General features: G+C 34.5%; 1 protein-coding gene and 1 non-coding gene across 2 annotated transcripts; one reads left to right on the top strand and one right to left on the bottom strand.

Moving 5' to 3' along the window:
• Window positions 1-12: 12 nt before the first annotated feature.
• On the bottom strand, window positions 13-3,161 carry LOC133334452 (bromodomain-containing protein 8). The gene is made up of 3 exons (XM_061542748.1): window positions 2,778-3,161; window positions 1,108-2,722; window positions 13-1,019 (listed from the first exon to the last, which is right to left on the bottom strand). Exons 1-3 carry the CDS (start codon window positions 3,159-3,161, stop codon window positions 13-15), a joined length of 3,006 nt encoding a protein of 1,001 aa, XP_061398732.1.
• Window positions 3,162-8,623: 5,462 nt separating this feature from the next.
• Window positions 8,624-8,696, top strand: Trnaa-agc (transfer RNA alanine (anticodon AGC)). The gene has a single exon. It is a non-coding gene; the product is annotated as a tRNA-Ala (tRNA).
• The last annotated feature ends 5,720 nt before the right edge of the window (window positions 8,697-14,416 follow it).

Genomic DNA, 14,416 nt, shown 5'->3' with positions numbered 1-14,416 from the left:
TCTATTTCTAACTTAAGATAAACGTAGACTTTTTCTTGAACCACTTCGCCCCTTGGAGGTGCTACCACCTCCTGTTGAGGACGAAGTTGAACCACTGGATTTAGTGTCCCTTACATTGCGATCCAATTTTCCGCCATGTGAATCCAAAAAGTTCGGCATAAATTCTCGAATATTTTGACATTCTTGTTGAAAGGCTAAAACAGCTTTGGCTGTAGCTGAATTGGTTTTTGTCACAAATAAAGCATTCTGACACATTAAGAGGACATCTCTTTGCAGCTCGTATGCAGAACGTATAACACCCGATTCGATATTATTTTTTATACTGGCAAAATCCATTGGTTTCAAACAAATTTCTTCCAACTTGTAGGGTGTATTTTCATCATTTAAAATACGTTGTATGGTCGCCGCATGTTTGCTATTCTGCAGCACATTATAGATACTAAGTAAGGATTTTTTGTAGGTCCTTAAATCGCGAGATTCATCACGATCACTGGAGGCAGGCGAGTTTGGTATACTATCTATCACCGGTGTCGATGAATAACGTCTTCTCGAACGTTGGTTTGTTGTTGTAGTCGAATGGTCACTTTGTGTTGTGGCATCATCATCTATCATGGGACTTTCCGAACGATCCCGATCACGTAGTTTACGCAAAGCTGTTGGTCGTGGAGTTAAGCTACCACCACCACCGCCGCTATTATTGGGTACTGCCATTTGTGTTGAAGGATTTGGCATTTCGTCATCAGTCTTAGCGTCGTGTGGACTTTTTCTCTGATAATGTGATGATTGCCTCTTGGATGAAGAAGAAGAAGATTTTTCATCTTTTCGCGTCTGTATACTAATATCTGTGGATGAGGAATTTTCATCTGTATCAGCCACAGAAATTGCTGGTGGTGGCTGTAGCATAGACAATGATGATGATGTGTCCATAGTTGTTTCAATATTTTGTAAATCATTTTGTGGTTGTATCATAGATGTATCTGCACTGCCCTCACTTTGTTCTGGTGGATGATTTGATTCACCTGAAATAAAATAAACAATAAGACAAATAAGAATATTTTTAAATATTTTCCATCGTTCAAATTACTTATATCAACAAATTTTCCTTACCATTCATATCATCAACATCACTTCTCATTTTGTTGTGATCCTGTCCTTCACTATTACTCTGCGTATCATCTTCACATTCAGTTTTAATTGTGCCGCTAGCCTTATTACTATCCTCCATAGCGGGCACTACAAATACATCTCCCTGTTTATTACCATCCGAATTGGTATGATCATCCTCATTTTTATCATCACCAGCAGGGTTGTCGTTTGACTTCCCAGCATTCTCATTTGCAGGCTGTTCATGTTCATCCAACATCTCCTGTTTGATTTCCAGTTTTGTTGAATCACCTTCTATGCCTTCGCGTTGCTCGGCTGGTTCGTTTTTTGGAAATGCAGACTCCACCTGTTCTTTTAAAAAACTACTTTCATTTGATGATTCATTGAGACGATCTTTGGACGATTCCAAAGAGGCTACAGCCGCCAAGGGTATATTATCGTTTGAGTCATCACTTGATGTTAATTCCGTTTTGGCTGGAACATTTGCCTCAGTGGCGTTTTCTGGATTTTGTATATTACTTTCCTGTTTAATATCGTCTATATTAACAGTGGGTGGTAGAGAACTTTGTGCATCTTGCTTAATAGTTTCCACAAGTTCAACACTTGCCTCTACCAGTTTTTCTTCCAAATCTTCCACGGCCTCTTCCAATGCCGTCTCCTCTTCATCTACACCCTTTAGAAAATCAACTTCTTCATCGATGACATCCGATACATCAATATCCAACTCATCTATGTTGCCTATATTCTTAAAGACCTCCATCAATTGCTGTTCTTCATTTGGATCTGTATCATCGATATCATCTGCATCCTGTGTCACATTTGTTGTAGCTGGCATGTCTTCTTCAATATCCATAGGTATTGATTCGTTATTAGAATCATTTGCCGACACCGTATCTGTTTCGGTTTTTGTGTTCACATTTGAATCAAATGTTTTTATTTCTGTCGACAGTGCAGAGGGTGCTGACTTATTTTTCTCCAATAGCATTGACAGAGTGGGTGCAGATTGTGAAGGGCTCAACAAGCTAAGCTGATTTGAACCGGAAGTTATGCTGGAATCCAAAGGTGGTCCACTAATGGGTCTGGTTAATAATTGTATTGCCGAATCTCCAGCAGGTATCAAAGCCGGTTGATTCGGATTTGGTATAGATCCACTGGTGAGGAGTGTTGTAATTGTTGGTGCACTGGTCCGTGCTGATACGGAAGCGGCACCAATGCTACTTGGAGAATTTGAAGCAGTTGGAGACTTCAAGAGGGACGTCAGCAGTGGAGATGTGCCCGCCTGCATTTGCATGGAATGACCTGTGTTTGATGTCACCGTTTTGGTTGATCCAATAATTTCCTCTACATCCATATCGACAGCTGTTGTATCTGTAGAAGATTTCAATGAACTCGAGGATGACGAGTTACTGGGAACAGCACCACCACTACTTGTACGCCAATTTCTTTGCATTTCTTGTTTACGCATTTCCCGCTCCCGTAATTGATTTTCCATTTTCATTTCATCAATTCTCAACATTTCCTGTTCCTTTTCAATATCCGACCACATTTGTAATATTTCCACATCTTCCAAACGTCCGGATTGTAGGGCCTTTATTTCTGCCACAATGCTTGCATATTCCTGCAAATATAGAGGTTTTAATATGCATTATATCGGAATTTGCAAAATCTATTACCTCTTGTTGTTTCCGTATTTCCAACTTTATTTCCTGCATTCGCTCTTCGGTGAGACGACGAACTATAGCCTCAGTGGGAGCCTCCACCGGCGGTGACGATGATAGACTACTTTCCGATGTTCGTTTCTTACGCTTTGGAGTTTCCACATCTTCCAAGAGGTGGCCATATTGTACAGCACAATTCTTTTGCGAAAACCAATCACCAGGACGAGGATGCAAAGTATCTTTTGAATTTCCGCACAGAACCTTCAATGCACGACTCACCGACATCCAATTTTGATCACCACTTGATAGAACCGCAGAGGCCAACGCCAGCTGTTCTCTTGTCGACCATTTGTCCAATGGTGTTCGATTCAGCTGTAAACGTTCCTGAACAGTAGCCATTGCAAGAAATTTTAATATATTTTATTAAAACTTATTTTTCAATGGACTGTGAAGAAAAAATGCGAATGTTGTAGTTCCGGAATAAACTAGTTCATTGGATCTATTCCGAGAAAGGAACGAACGGAACTAGTTCCAGTTCTTTAATTAATATAATTCCTTTCTCTGATCCAGTTCCTTTTTTGAACTATTTGAAGCAAAGGAACTGTATGGAGCAAAGGAACTATAAAGAGCAAAGGAACTATATGGAGCAAAGGAACTATATATGGAAAAACGAAAAAAAAAATAATAAAAGAGAGAGAGAGAGATTCAAAAGAACAGTGGGAAGCCTCCAAGACTCCAGCCTTCATAAAATTCGCTTGTTAATCGTCGTTCTGCCAAGACTCAAGCGACGTCGTACGCAAACCTTCGCCAACAAATGGTCTGTTCCAGTACTTTTTATACCCTCCACCATAGTATGGAGGGTATATTAAAATTTTTCATTCCGTTTGTAACTCATCGAAATATTCATTTCCGACCCTATAAAGTATATATATTCTTGATCAGGGTAAAATTCTAAGACGATCTAGCCATGTCCGTCCGTCTGTTGTAATCACGCTATCTTCTGAATGAATTGAGATAGGGTGCTGAAATTTTGCATAGGGTTGTCTTTTGTCTGCAGGCAGGTCAAGTTCGAAGATGGGATATATCGGTCCACGTTTAGGCATAGCTCCCATATAAGGGTACCCCCAAATTTCTGTATTTTGGGGTTCTTGAGCGCGTTTTTCAAGCGAATTTGTAGTAAATGTATCCACAAAAAATTATAAATATAGGTCCACTTTTTCTTGTAGCCCCCATATAACGGTACCTCCTAATTTTCAGTATTTTTTGGGTTTTTATCGTATTTTTCACCGAATTGGCTGTAATTTAGTATTTTGAGTTCTTAGCAGGTACCAAATCTCTCCACAAAAAAATTTAAATATAGGTCAATTTTTTCGGATATCCCCCATATAAGGGTACCCCCCAATTTCGGTATTTTGGGGTTCTTGAGCGCGCTTTTCAACCGAATTCGCTGCAATTTTGTACATTGGGTTCATATTGCGTACCAAATATCTCTACTAAAAATTATAAATATCGGCCCACTTTTTCTGGTAGCCCCCATATAAGGGCACCCCCAATTTTTGGTATTTTGAGGTTCTTGAGCGCGATTTTCAACCGAATTCGCTGAAATTTGGTACAGTGGGTTCATATTGGGTACCAAATATCTCTATTTAAAATTATAAATATCGGTCCACTTTTTCATTTCAAATACCTGTCAGTATACCTGTGGTGGAGGGTATCCAAAGTTCGGCCCGGCCGAACTTAACGCTTTTTCACTTGTTTAATAGTAAAGCTAATAAAAGGGAAACATTTCAAGTCTCAGAGTACAAAATAATTTGAAAAGTTCGGGAACGCAAATCTAGTAAATATGCCAAAATTAGATGACAATACTTCAAAATCAACATAACAAAAAGTTTACAAAGAGAAAGCCATTTTGTTTTGTGCTCTCTTAAATTTGATTCAATGCTTTACCAGTTTTATGGGTTCAGGAACGGTTTTCGAGTAAAAAGTTGCAAAACTTGTAAAATTAGTAGATTCTTTTAGGTTTTGGAACGGAGCTAATATAAAAACGACGACTGAAAAAATTGAAAAACGTTCCACCTGCTAACGAATGGGAGGAGAAGACAAAATGGCCGATAAAGATGAACTCAAAATGGTATAACCGAAGGTTTACGAATGAGGTGGGATAGAGACTAAATGGAAACCGTGTTGTTTACGAATGAGGTTTAGGCAAATTATGATTAGGGATAACTAAATCGACTTTCGATTAATCGACTTTTTGTATTGAAAAGTCTAATGCCATGTACAGACGAGCGTTGTTCCCTCTCTCATTCGTGGTTCGACTCTTAATTATGAAGTAATTACATAGTTCAAAGGAACTACATTAAGGAACTAGTTCCTTTTTAAAAAAGAAACGAGAGAATCCGCTACGTGACCAGCTGTATAGGGATAAGTAAATCGACTTTTGACTACCCGATTAATCGATTTTTTCTATTGAAAAGTTTAATGCCATGTTCTGACGGGCATCCGAACAACGTAGTTTGCTCTCAGAATTACGTACATGAATTAACCCGTTCATACAACACTATTCATAATTCATATCATCAGAGTTTTTTATTTCAAACTTTTTGTTTCTTGTTTTACACCAAAAATGTAACATATTTTAGTGAATTACATAGGGATCTAAATAGAAAAAATAATTCTCTTTCTCCTGACTATAGTTGAACCCATATCTATTTACTTTTCATTCATGTTTTTCATTTTTTCTGAAAATGTTGTTGTTTTTAATACATTTTTATATTTTCTCAATTCAAATGTCACATACTGTCACAAATAAAAATTTGGAGAATTTTTTGTTTGAGTTGCCCCACATTTGTTTCTTGTTTTGTACGCTAATTAGAACCAAGGGAAAAGAAATGCATATTGCATTATGTAGAAAACAAAATTTACATCCTGCTGCATATATAAAAACTATACAATTTTTTACTTTTCATTCATGATTTTCAATTTTACAAAAAGTTTGAAAATTTCATAAATATTTTCAAACTGTCAAAATTAATTTATTTTCAAAACTCTCAATTGTTAGGGATGTTTATTGGTGATTCAGAGAGTGATTTGAATTGAACAACGTACAAAAGTCGGTGTTCGCTTTTTGTATGGGGAATTTTCCTTCATAATTAAGGGTCGAACAACGAATGAGAGAGCGAACAACGCTCGTCTGTACATGGCATAAATCATCATGTCAGTAGTCACACGGGCAAATTTTGTGGTAAAGTAAATTGAGTTTATGGGCGATCGAAAAACAGCTGTTTTTATTCGTTGTAAACAACTGAAGTTGGCTGCAAAAAGTTTTGCATTTTCTTTGTTTTCTGTCGGCAAACAAACGCCAAGTCAGTTAATAAAATTAAAACCTTTTGCGAGGAAAAAAACACATAATATGTCTGTCGAGTAATTCAAGAGTTCCTTTTACAATTTCTTGTTTTTTCTTTTAATTCCATTTTTTAATTTTCATGAACAATGGTCAAACGAGAAAATGAGTGTGTGGAAGAATAAGAAAATTCATAATGGGAGTCAATTCACAATAATGCATTTTGACAGCGAATTTGAGTGGTCTCCTTGGGTGACCTTATTTATAGGTCATGAAACAGGTCGTGTCAGAAGCAATCGTTATCGACAATTTTGGAGTACAATCCCCCGTACTGTCAAATATTTTGTTTACGTTTCCACACAATTTAGTCAAAATCGAAAGCATTTTGACAGCTCGGGTGAAATCATATGGCCTTATCGGACGACCTTATTTTTGGATCATGGTTTAAATCATGGCTGATGTCTCGATTAACTGTCAAAGTTCGTAATTTCTACTTGAATTCGATGTGCAATTATAAGGAAAAATTTCCTTGTGGTTGTGTATTTTCGATAAAACAAAAAGCGATGGATGGCAACGTGAACATTCTGTTATGGGCTCAGCAGAATGTTCGAGTTGAGCCATCCGTCGCTTTATATATTATCGAAAATACAACGCGGCGGATGGCTCAACGCGAGCATTCTGCTTAGTCCTTTATGATTTCTAAGATCACCCAGGTAGCAATCGAAATACAGCTGTATTTTTTTTAAGTCTAATGTCGAAAATTTCGACTTGTTTACGTTTTCAAAATAGATTTTGACAGCAAACTTGAGTGGCGCAGATATCCAGCTGGTCTCCCAGGATGTCCTTATGTATAGGCCATGATCGTTTCCCTGTGGTTGCTGTATTTTCGATAACACATAATTAATTTATCGGCCGTAGAAAGGAGAAAATCTTGGTTTCACATCGAAGTTCGCAACGAATAAAAATCGAAAAACGTTCCTCTTGGTAACGAATGGAAGAGAAGACAAATATTTACGAATGAGATGGAATGGAGACTGCATGTTTCATCGAGTCAGGCGATCAGTGCTGTCAAGATCTATTAATAAGGTCACCCAGCTAGCGAAACTCAACTGTTTTCTTTCTAATGTCAAAAATGTTGACTTTGTTTACGTGTTCATAATGGAAGTCAATTAACAATAATGGATTTTGACAGCAAACTTTGTTGACAAAAGCTACCCTATATTGTAGATATCGCTTATATTTTTTTGTGTGTAAACACTGCATTAAAACACATTTCACATATATTCATTTGTTTTAATTAAATTATTTTTTATTAAATTACAATATAAATTTATTAAAATAACAATCATTATTTGGCTAGCAATTATTAGCAGCATCCATTTTCAGGCGTTTACATTTCATTCGGCGATTTTGAAACCATACTTTTACCTATAAATAAAAAAATAATAATTAAAATATTTGTATTCAATAAATAACTGTATTTTATAAAAATGTGAATTAAATTATTATAATGTACACATTTTAAAATTAATAAAACACTTGTGAAACCACTTGGCAATCTCTTTCAGACAAGTATTCCTCAAGGAAATGTTGGCTTTGTATCGCTTTTGTCGACTATTGTGGCGACATGTCTCCATATTCTCAACAACTTGTCTACATATCATATAATATATGTAATAAGAAGAAGCATCGGTTATGTTAACAGCCAACTGAGCATGGTTATGCTTCTTCTTATTTTTCTTTTCTTACAAATTAGTTTACCGGCAGTAGACAAACATTTTAGTAAAAACACGAGTTTAAATTGATTAAAGACAATTTGATAAAGAAAACATTTTGAGCAAAAGATATTATAAAAGATTTACTGGTGACATATGTGACCTTGTGTCTATATCTACACACTATTGACCATGTCACTAGTTCATTCTCAATGACAAGCACATGCTAAATGTCAATAGTAAAAATCACGGATTGGTTATAGTCGGTTAGTGGTAGTGGTGACAATTTCAATAGTAAGTCAGTAGTGATTTACTATAAACATTTCCTACAGGGATACTTGTCTGAACGTTCCCAGTTGTACAAAAAATATCAATTGTCTGCTATTATATAGTTATATAGCTAGTTACTTGGTGATCTAGTTACTTCATACCCCAAAAAGGAACACAAAATAGACTGTTGGATTTTTTTGTCAACTGAAAAAGTTGTTTACACACATCATACCAATTCAGTAGTTACTGGTAATGCAAAGGATAATGAATCGACTATCGAAATGACTGTATACTGGTAACGCAGACAGGGGACAATTGACTTCCCCAATGACATACACATGTTAAATTCACCAGTCTAGGGCATGAAGTGGTAACTAGTGGTACTTACAGGTAATTAGTAAAATATCTAGTTCATCACCAGTTACTCGAACTACTGGGTTTGTACGCACACGACTACACTACTCTACTAAACATAATAATGTGAATGTGTGTGCCCTTTTTGAAATAAAAACTTTGTCACGTAATCGCCATCAGGGGATGTAGCTCAGATGGTAGAGCGCTCGCTTAGCATGTGAGAGGTACGGGGATCGATGCCCCGCATCTCCAATTGACTTTTTATGTATTTTTTTAAATATTTGTTTTTTACTTTTAATTTAATTGTATTTACCTGTCTTTCTGTTAAATCTAAGGCCACAGCAATTTCATATCTCCTCAAGCGTGTCAAATAGTTTGCATGTTGAAATTCCTTTTCTAGTGATTTTATTTGTTCCTTGGTAAATGCGGTTCGTTCTTTGCGGCTAGAGGAGACAGTTGGTGGTGGCAATGTACTTATAATATTTAACATTTCACTGGTATCCGTTGTACAAATTTTTTCTGTAAAAAAATTTTAAAAAATATTAAATTTATTTTTATGGGATCGAAAAGGAATTTGATATATGAGACGAGAAAAATCATATGCACTTTAGATATTTTTTTTAATGAGAATTTTTTTCCACAGAAAACATTCTCCGATTACAAGAATTTTTTTTTTTTTCTATAAAAAATGTTCAAGCTCAAAGGACACTTTTTTGTTAATTCAAATATCTCAGACTCTGAGATCTATTTTTCCTCTAAAAAATTCTTTTCACTAAGAGGACCATTTCTTCGTTTCTAGTTCTCAGGTCAGGACTTCCAAACTTTTTATATAACCTCTCGCATGAGGTGGATATTTAATATACCCAAAATCAATTGGGACTTTATATGGGGGTTGATCTAAAATACCAAAACGGATTTAGTTATCCCAGTGGGGTTTTGTAGTCAAATTCATTGCAGATTTGTCAATTAAATCCCCATAAAGTAGGTTAACCCAAAAAATCCTATGTAGATGTTTTAAAGTCAATTCGCCTCAAAACGTAGCCAAAGTTCTCAGTTTTCCAAATAATGCCTGTACCGATAACTGATAACTCTTCGAAGGTAGATTTTCTACCCAATTGCAATTCCCCAAAATGTTGCCCAGTGGAACTCGAAAATACCAAAATCCAGTCAATTATGCTGAAACTCTCTCCCGGGATCCGTAAAACCTGAGGAGTACATTTTGATAACAAAAATCTTTAAAATATATTTTTATCACCAAGAAAAAAACCTGAGGGAAAAAAATCCTCAGACTTTTTGCTAACAAATTGTTCTCTATAGAAAATATCTTTAGGGTCAGAGGCCTGAAAAAATCCCCAGGCCCTGAGAATCAGATTTTTTTCTATAGAAAAAAAAATATCCTCTGATCCTGATGTAAGGTCCTAAGAGGTAGTTATACCCTTCACCACACTGTGGTACAGGGTATTATGTATGTAACAGGCAAAAGGAATCGAGATAGATCCATGGTTCCTTTTAAGAATATGCATAGAATCACTTTCTGAGTCGATTTACGTAAGTCCGTCTGTCCGTCCGTCCGTCCGTCTGTCCATGTTAAATTGTAAAGAAAGTACAGATCGCAGTTTTGATTCGAATTGGATAAAATTTGGCACAGCTCATTTATTTGGGTCAAGGACGAACCCTATTGAAATTTGGAAAAATCGGTTCAGATTTTGATATAACTCCCATATATATTTTGTTCCGATTTATGGTAACAGGTGCCTTAAAGTGGCTATCTTTTGATTTGCACGAAGTTTGACACAGCGTACTGAATTGAGTCTAGAATGATGAGTGGTGAGTTTCGGAAAAATCGGTTCAGATTTCGATATAGCTCCCATATATATATATATTCGTCCGATTTCAGGTAAATAGAGCACCAAAATCCCTTTATATCCTTTGATTTGCACGAAATTTGGCATAGCGTGTTCCATAAGGTCCAGAGTGATGTGTGTTAAGTTTCGTGAAAATCTGTTCGAATTTAGGTATAGCTCCCATACATATTCCTCCGATTTTATGAAAATGTTGCACCAAAGTTCTTACATGTCCTTCGATTTGCACGAAATTTGACATAGCGTACTGAATTGAGTTTAGAATGGTATGTGTTAAGTTCCGGAAAAATTGGTTCAGATTTCTATATAGATCCCACATATACATATATATTCATCCAATTTTAAATAAATGGTGCTTCTAATTCCTAATGTTTTTCCGATTAACACGATTTTTTGCACAACGTATAAAATTGGGGCATGATTGACGACGATTCGTTGAAATTGGTGCAGATGCAGCCATAGCTTCCATATGTATTTCGAACGGGTGTCTAATTGAAATTAAATGTTTAACAGTGCGCCATACAGAATAGCGTGTATCAATTTTGCTATGAGTCGTTTTCCATAAATTTGTCCAATGGTACGCAGACGACTCTAAATCTGCCCGAATGAAATTAAATTTACCACAGGTTGCAGAAAGACATGAGTTCGTTCCTTCAAAGGAACATTGACATGCAAGTGTAAGGATACATATGTACAATATACCCAAAGTGGTTACTGGTTTTTTATAAGAAAAGGATAATTTTTTCTCAAGTCCTGAGAAACTGATCTTTTAATAAAGAAAATTTCTCAGGACCTAATAATTATTTTTTTCTTTATCACGCTTTTTTGTATGTTCAAAAATATTTCTTTAAAATCATTATGATTATATTGATTATATAGTCCAAGGATATTACTTCCCACAACAAAAATATTTTAAAAATAATAAAATAAAAAAATAGTCCCTACTTAATAATTTTGTTTATTGTGTATGAGATAATAAATAATTATTTACTTTTTTATAAGTGAATTTTTATTTCAACATTTCAAATAAAATAATAAAAACATATGAACGACTCATTTGAATTCGCACATTCGCATTGTCTGATTGACACATTCAAGGAACGTGGTGAATGTGTAGCAATTTATTTTTGGGGGGTTTGATTAAATATTTTTGTGTATAAATTTCATTCATTATAAAATAAACAAATGTCGTTCAATAAACAATCATGGGATTTAATTAAAACAACAACAACAACAGTAAAGAGAATAGCAACAAAACAAAAGCAGAACATGCACCCGCCATCAACAGTGGAGGGGTTTTCTTCTCTTATTTGTTTATGCTACATTCGATTTCCAGTGTTTTTTCTTCTTCCAGTATTTTTTGAACATGCGCTGTCCGGTCATGACGACACCTGTAACCAGTGATGAAAAAGGAATTTTTCTTTAAATGGTACTAAAAATGTTTACAAAGAACTTTAGAGGATAAAGGAAATGTTTTGGGGGAGATTTTTTTCAATCCTTATAAATAATTCCTAGGCATTTGTTTTGTTCCAAAAACTGAAATAAATATTTTATTTTCTTATTATCCAAAAATGTCTAATATCAAAAACAGCAAATAATTTACTACTTTTACAAGTTTTGCAACTTTTTACTCGAAAACCAAATTTATGAGAACACAAACCTAAATGGTTTTCTCTTTATACACTTTTTACTCGATAAATTTGAAAGGAATGCCAATCTCTGATGAACTGAGGTGTTGATATTGAAGGATTGTATTTTTAAATGAATTCACTTTTTGAATGACCAGCCGTTTAGGTCATGATGTCATGCTATTAATTTTATTTTTTACTTTTATTTTTAATTTTTTTAAATAAAAAAATTTCGCCAACTGCGAAATTTTCCAATGAGACATTCGAATGTGTAATAACGCCCCGGCGTTTATTCTATATCAGCTGATGAACTAAAAGCTGTCAATACTAAAGCCTTTGTCTTTATAATGTGCATTATCTCGATTTAATTCGAGCTTAATTTATCACGGTTTACCATTCCATATTAAATCCACTCATTATCTGATCCCCTCTTTATCTCGAAATCGTATTCTTCTAAATCGAATTATTCTAAATCGAAATAATTTCAAATACAACACTGCCTTTGTACGTAAAATACCACATAAATACGTAAAATACCTACAAATTACCAAATTGACAATGTTTTCGGTTTAAAATTTCAAAAGTTGCAAAAAAAAACTATGGCAACTGAAATAATAAAAAAAATTGATTGACTTTTCAATAAAAATACAGAAATATCTACCAGCTCCCAGTTTTCTAATGAGACAGTATTGTATGTTATTTTTATAATACATTCAAAATGTAATAACGGTAAGGCGTTTATTCTATATCAGCTGATGGACTACATTTAGCATTTAGATTATGTTTTTTATCGTGATAATGTGGATGATCTCGATTTAGATGCTAAATCGAGCTGGATTAATCTCGATTTACCATATTAAATGAAAACAACTCTATATCTTGATATACGCGAAATCGTATGCTAAATCGAGATAATTTCATATACATAGCTGCTATATACAAAAATGTAATAACGGCCTGGCGTTTATTCTATATCAGCTGATGGACTACAAGCACATTTAGATTATAGGTTTTATCGTGATAATGTGCATTATTTCGATTTAAATCGAGCTTAATTTACATCGATTTAAAATTAAATCCACCCTATATCTCAATTTACTCGTAATCATCGAGATAATTTCAAATACAACACTATTTTCGCACCTAAAATATGAATCACTTCTTTTATCTGCTATTGAAGAATGCGAATTGGAGAATATGTGGCTTCAAACAGACGGTGCCACATGCCACACAACTCGAATGAATATAATTTTATTGCTAGTTTATACAGCTTAGATTTTGTATCTTGATTTAGCAATCGTGTCGACTTAGAAGGCGTGGTCTAAACTAGGGATACGTAGTCGAGCGCAAAAGTCGCTTTTTTCGATTTTTGCCTCTGACTAAAAAGTCGACTTTTCGATCTTTCTATTTTGTCAAATCTGTTGAAAACCGATTTTCGACTTTTACCGACTAATGCAAAAATCTTCTAAAAATCAATCTTGAGAAGTTGACTTTGCGATTTTCTCAAAGATCAAAAGTCGACTTCGACTTTTAGACTTTTTTATACAAAAAGTCGATTAGTTGAAAGTCCATTTATTTATTCCTAGTCTAAACAGTCAGTATTTTTTATCTCGATTTAGAAATTGCGTCGTCTTAGAAGCCACAGTCTAAACGTGTCATCTAAATATTTCCTATTTGTTTTGACACATATGTAAGTCTGCTTTTCTACAGGCAAATTTTTATTTGGCAAATACTGAGTTTGTAGGCGAGAGGGGTGCGAGGAAGAAAAACAAAAATTTGCCTGTTCAGAATTTGCCGTACACGCAAATTTTGCTTTGCTCTGTTCGTTGAAAACAATTTTGTTGACATTTCCTTTTGAACCTATTCGCTTTACTGACACACAGCCGGCTTTTGTTTACAAACCTGTTGCTTTAATTTGTGCAAGTGAAATTTAATTTTTGCAATTTATATAATAAAATATATAAAAAATAAATAAAATATTAAAAAAATCTTTAAAATGCAAACACTTTTGACTTTTATTTTCTTTCTTTTGTATTTTGATTCGCAAATTTGGCAAAGAAAAATTTGCTAATGGAAAAGCAAGCGAAAATTTCAAAAGAGAAAACAAAAAATTTTCCAAATAAAAATCTGCCTGTGGAAAAGCAGACTAAATGCGCGTTCGTTGAATTTCAAACGTCAATTGAATGTTCCAGCAATTGTGATCGTTTGGAAAGTAAAAAAGAATTAAGAAAACAAATCTAATAATTTTCAATTCCTTTTGCTCATTTCGTTTTTGTATTTGACAAAGGATATGCATAAACAGTTTCAAATTTTGATTCATTGCAAGAGAGAGGTATTTTTTGCACACAAATTATATGGCATTTCATTAGCATTATAATTTCGTTCATGATTTAAAATAAACCCTTCCCCAAGATGATTTAAATTTATATGATACATCATGGCAAATTCAGCGTGATTAATAAAATAAATATAAATAAAATAA

This window comes from Musca vetustissima, unplaced genomic scaffold (genome assembly GCF_032173495.1).
Source record: "Musca vetustissima isolate MV318-11 ecotype Yass unplaced genomic scaffold, APGP_CSIRO_Mvet_v1 utg561, whole genome shotgun sequence".
In the NCBI taxonomy this organism is placed as follows: domain Eukaryota; kingdom Metazoa; phylum Arthropoda; class Insecta; order Diptera; family Muscidae; genus Musca; species Musca vetustissima.
This window is presented reverse-complemented; position numbering and strand designations above follow the sequence as displayed.

Bases quoted from the DNA above. Each gene is read 5' to 3' on its own strand.
- LOC133334452 (XM_061542748.1), bottom strand. From the start codon at position 3,161: ATGGCTACTGTTCAGGAACGTTTACAGCTGAATCGAACACCATTGGAC. The intron at 2,723-2,777 runs GTAATAGATTTT...CTATATTTGCAG, and splicing joins AAATACGGAAACAACAAGAG to GAATATGCAAGCATTGTGGC. The intron at 1,020-1,107 runs GTAAGGAAAATT...ATTTTATTTCAG, and splicing joins TGATGTTGATGATATGAATG to GTGAATCAAATCATCCACCA.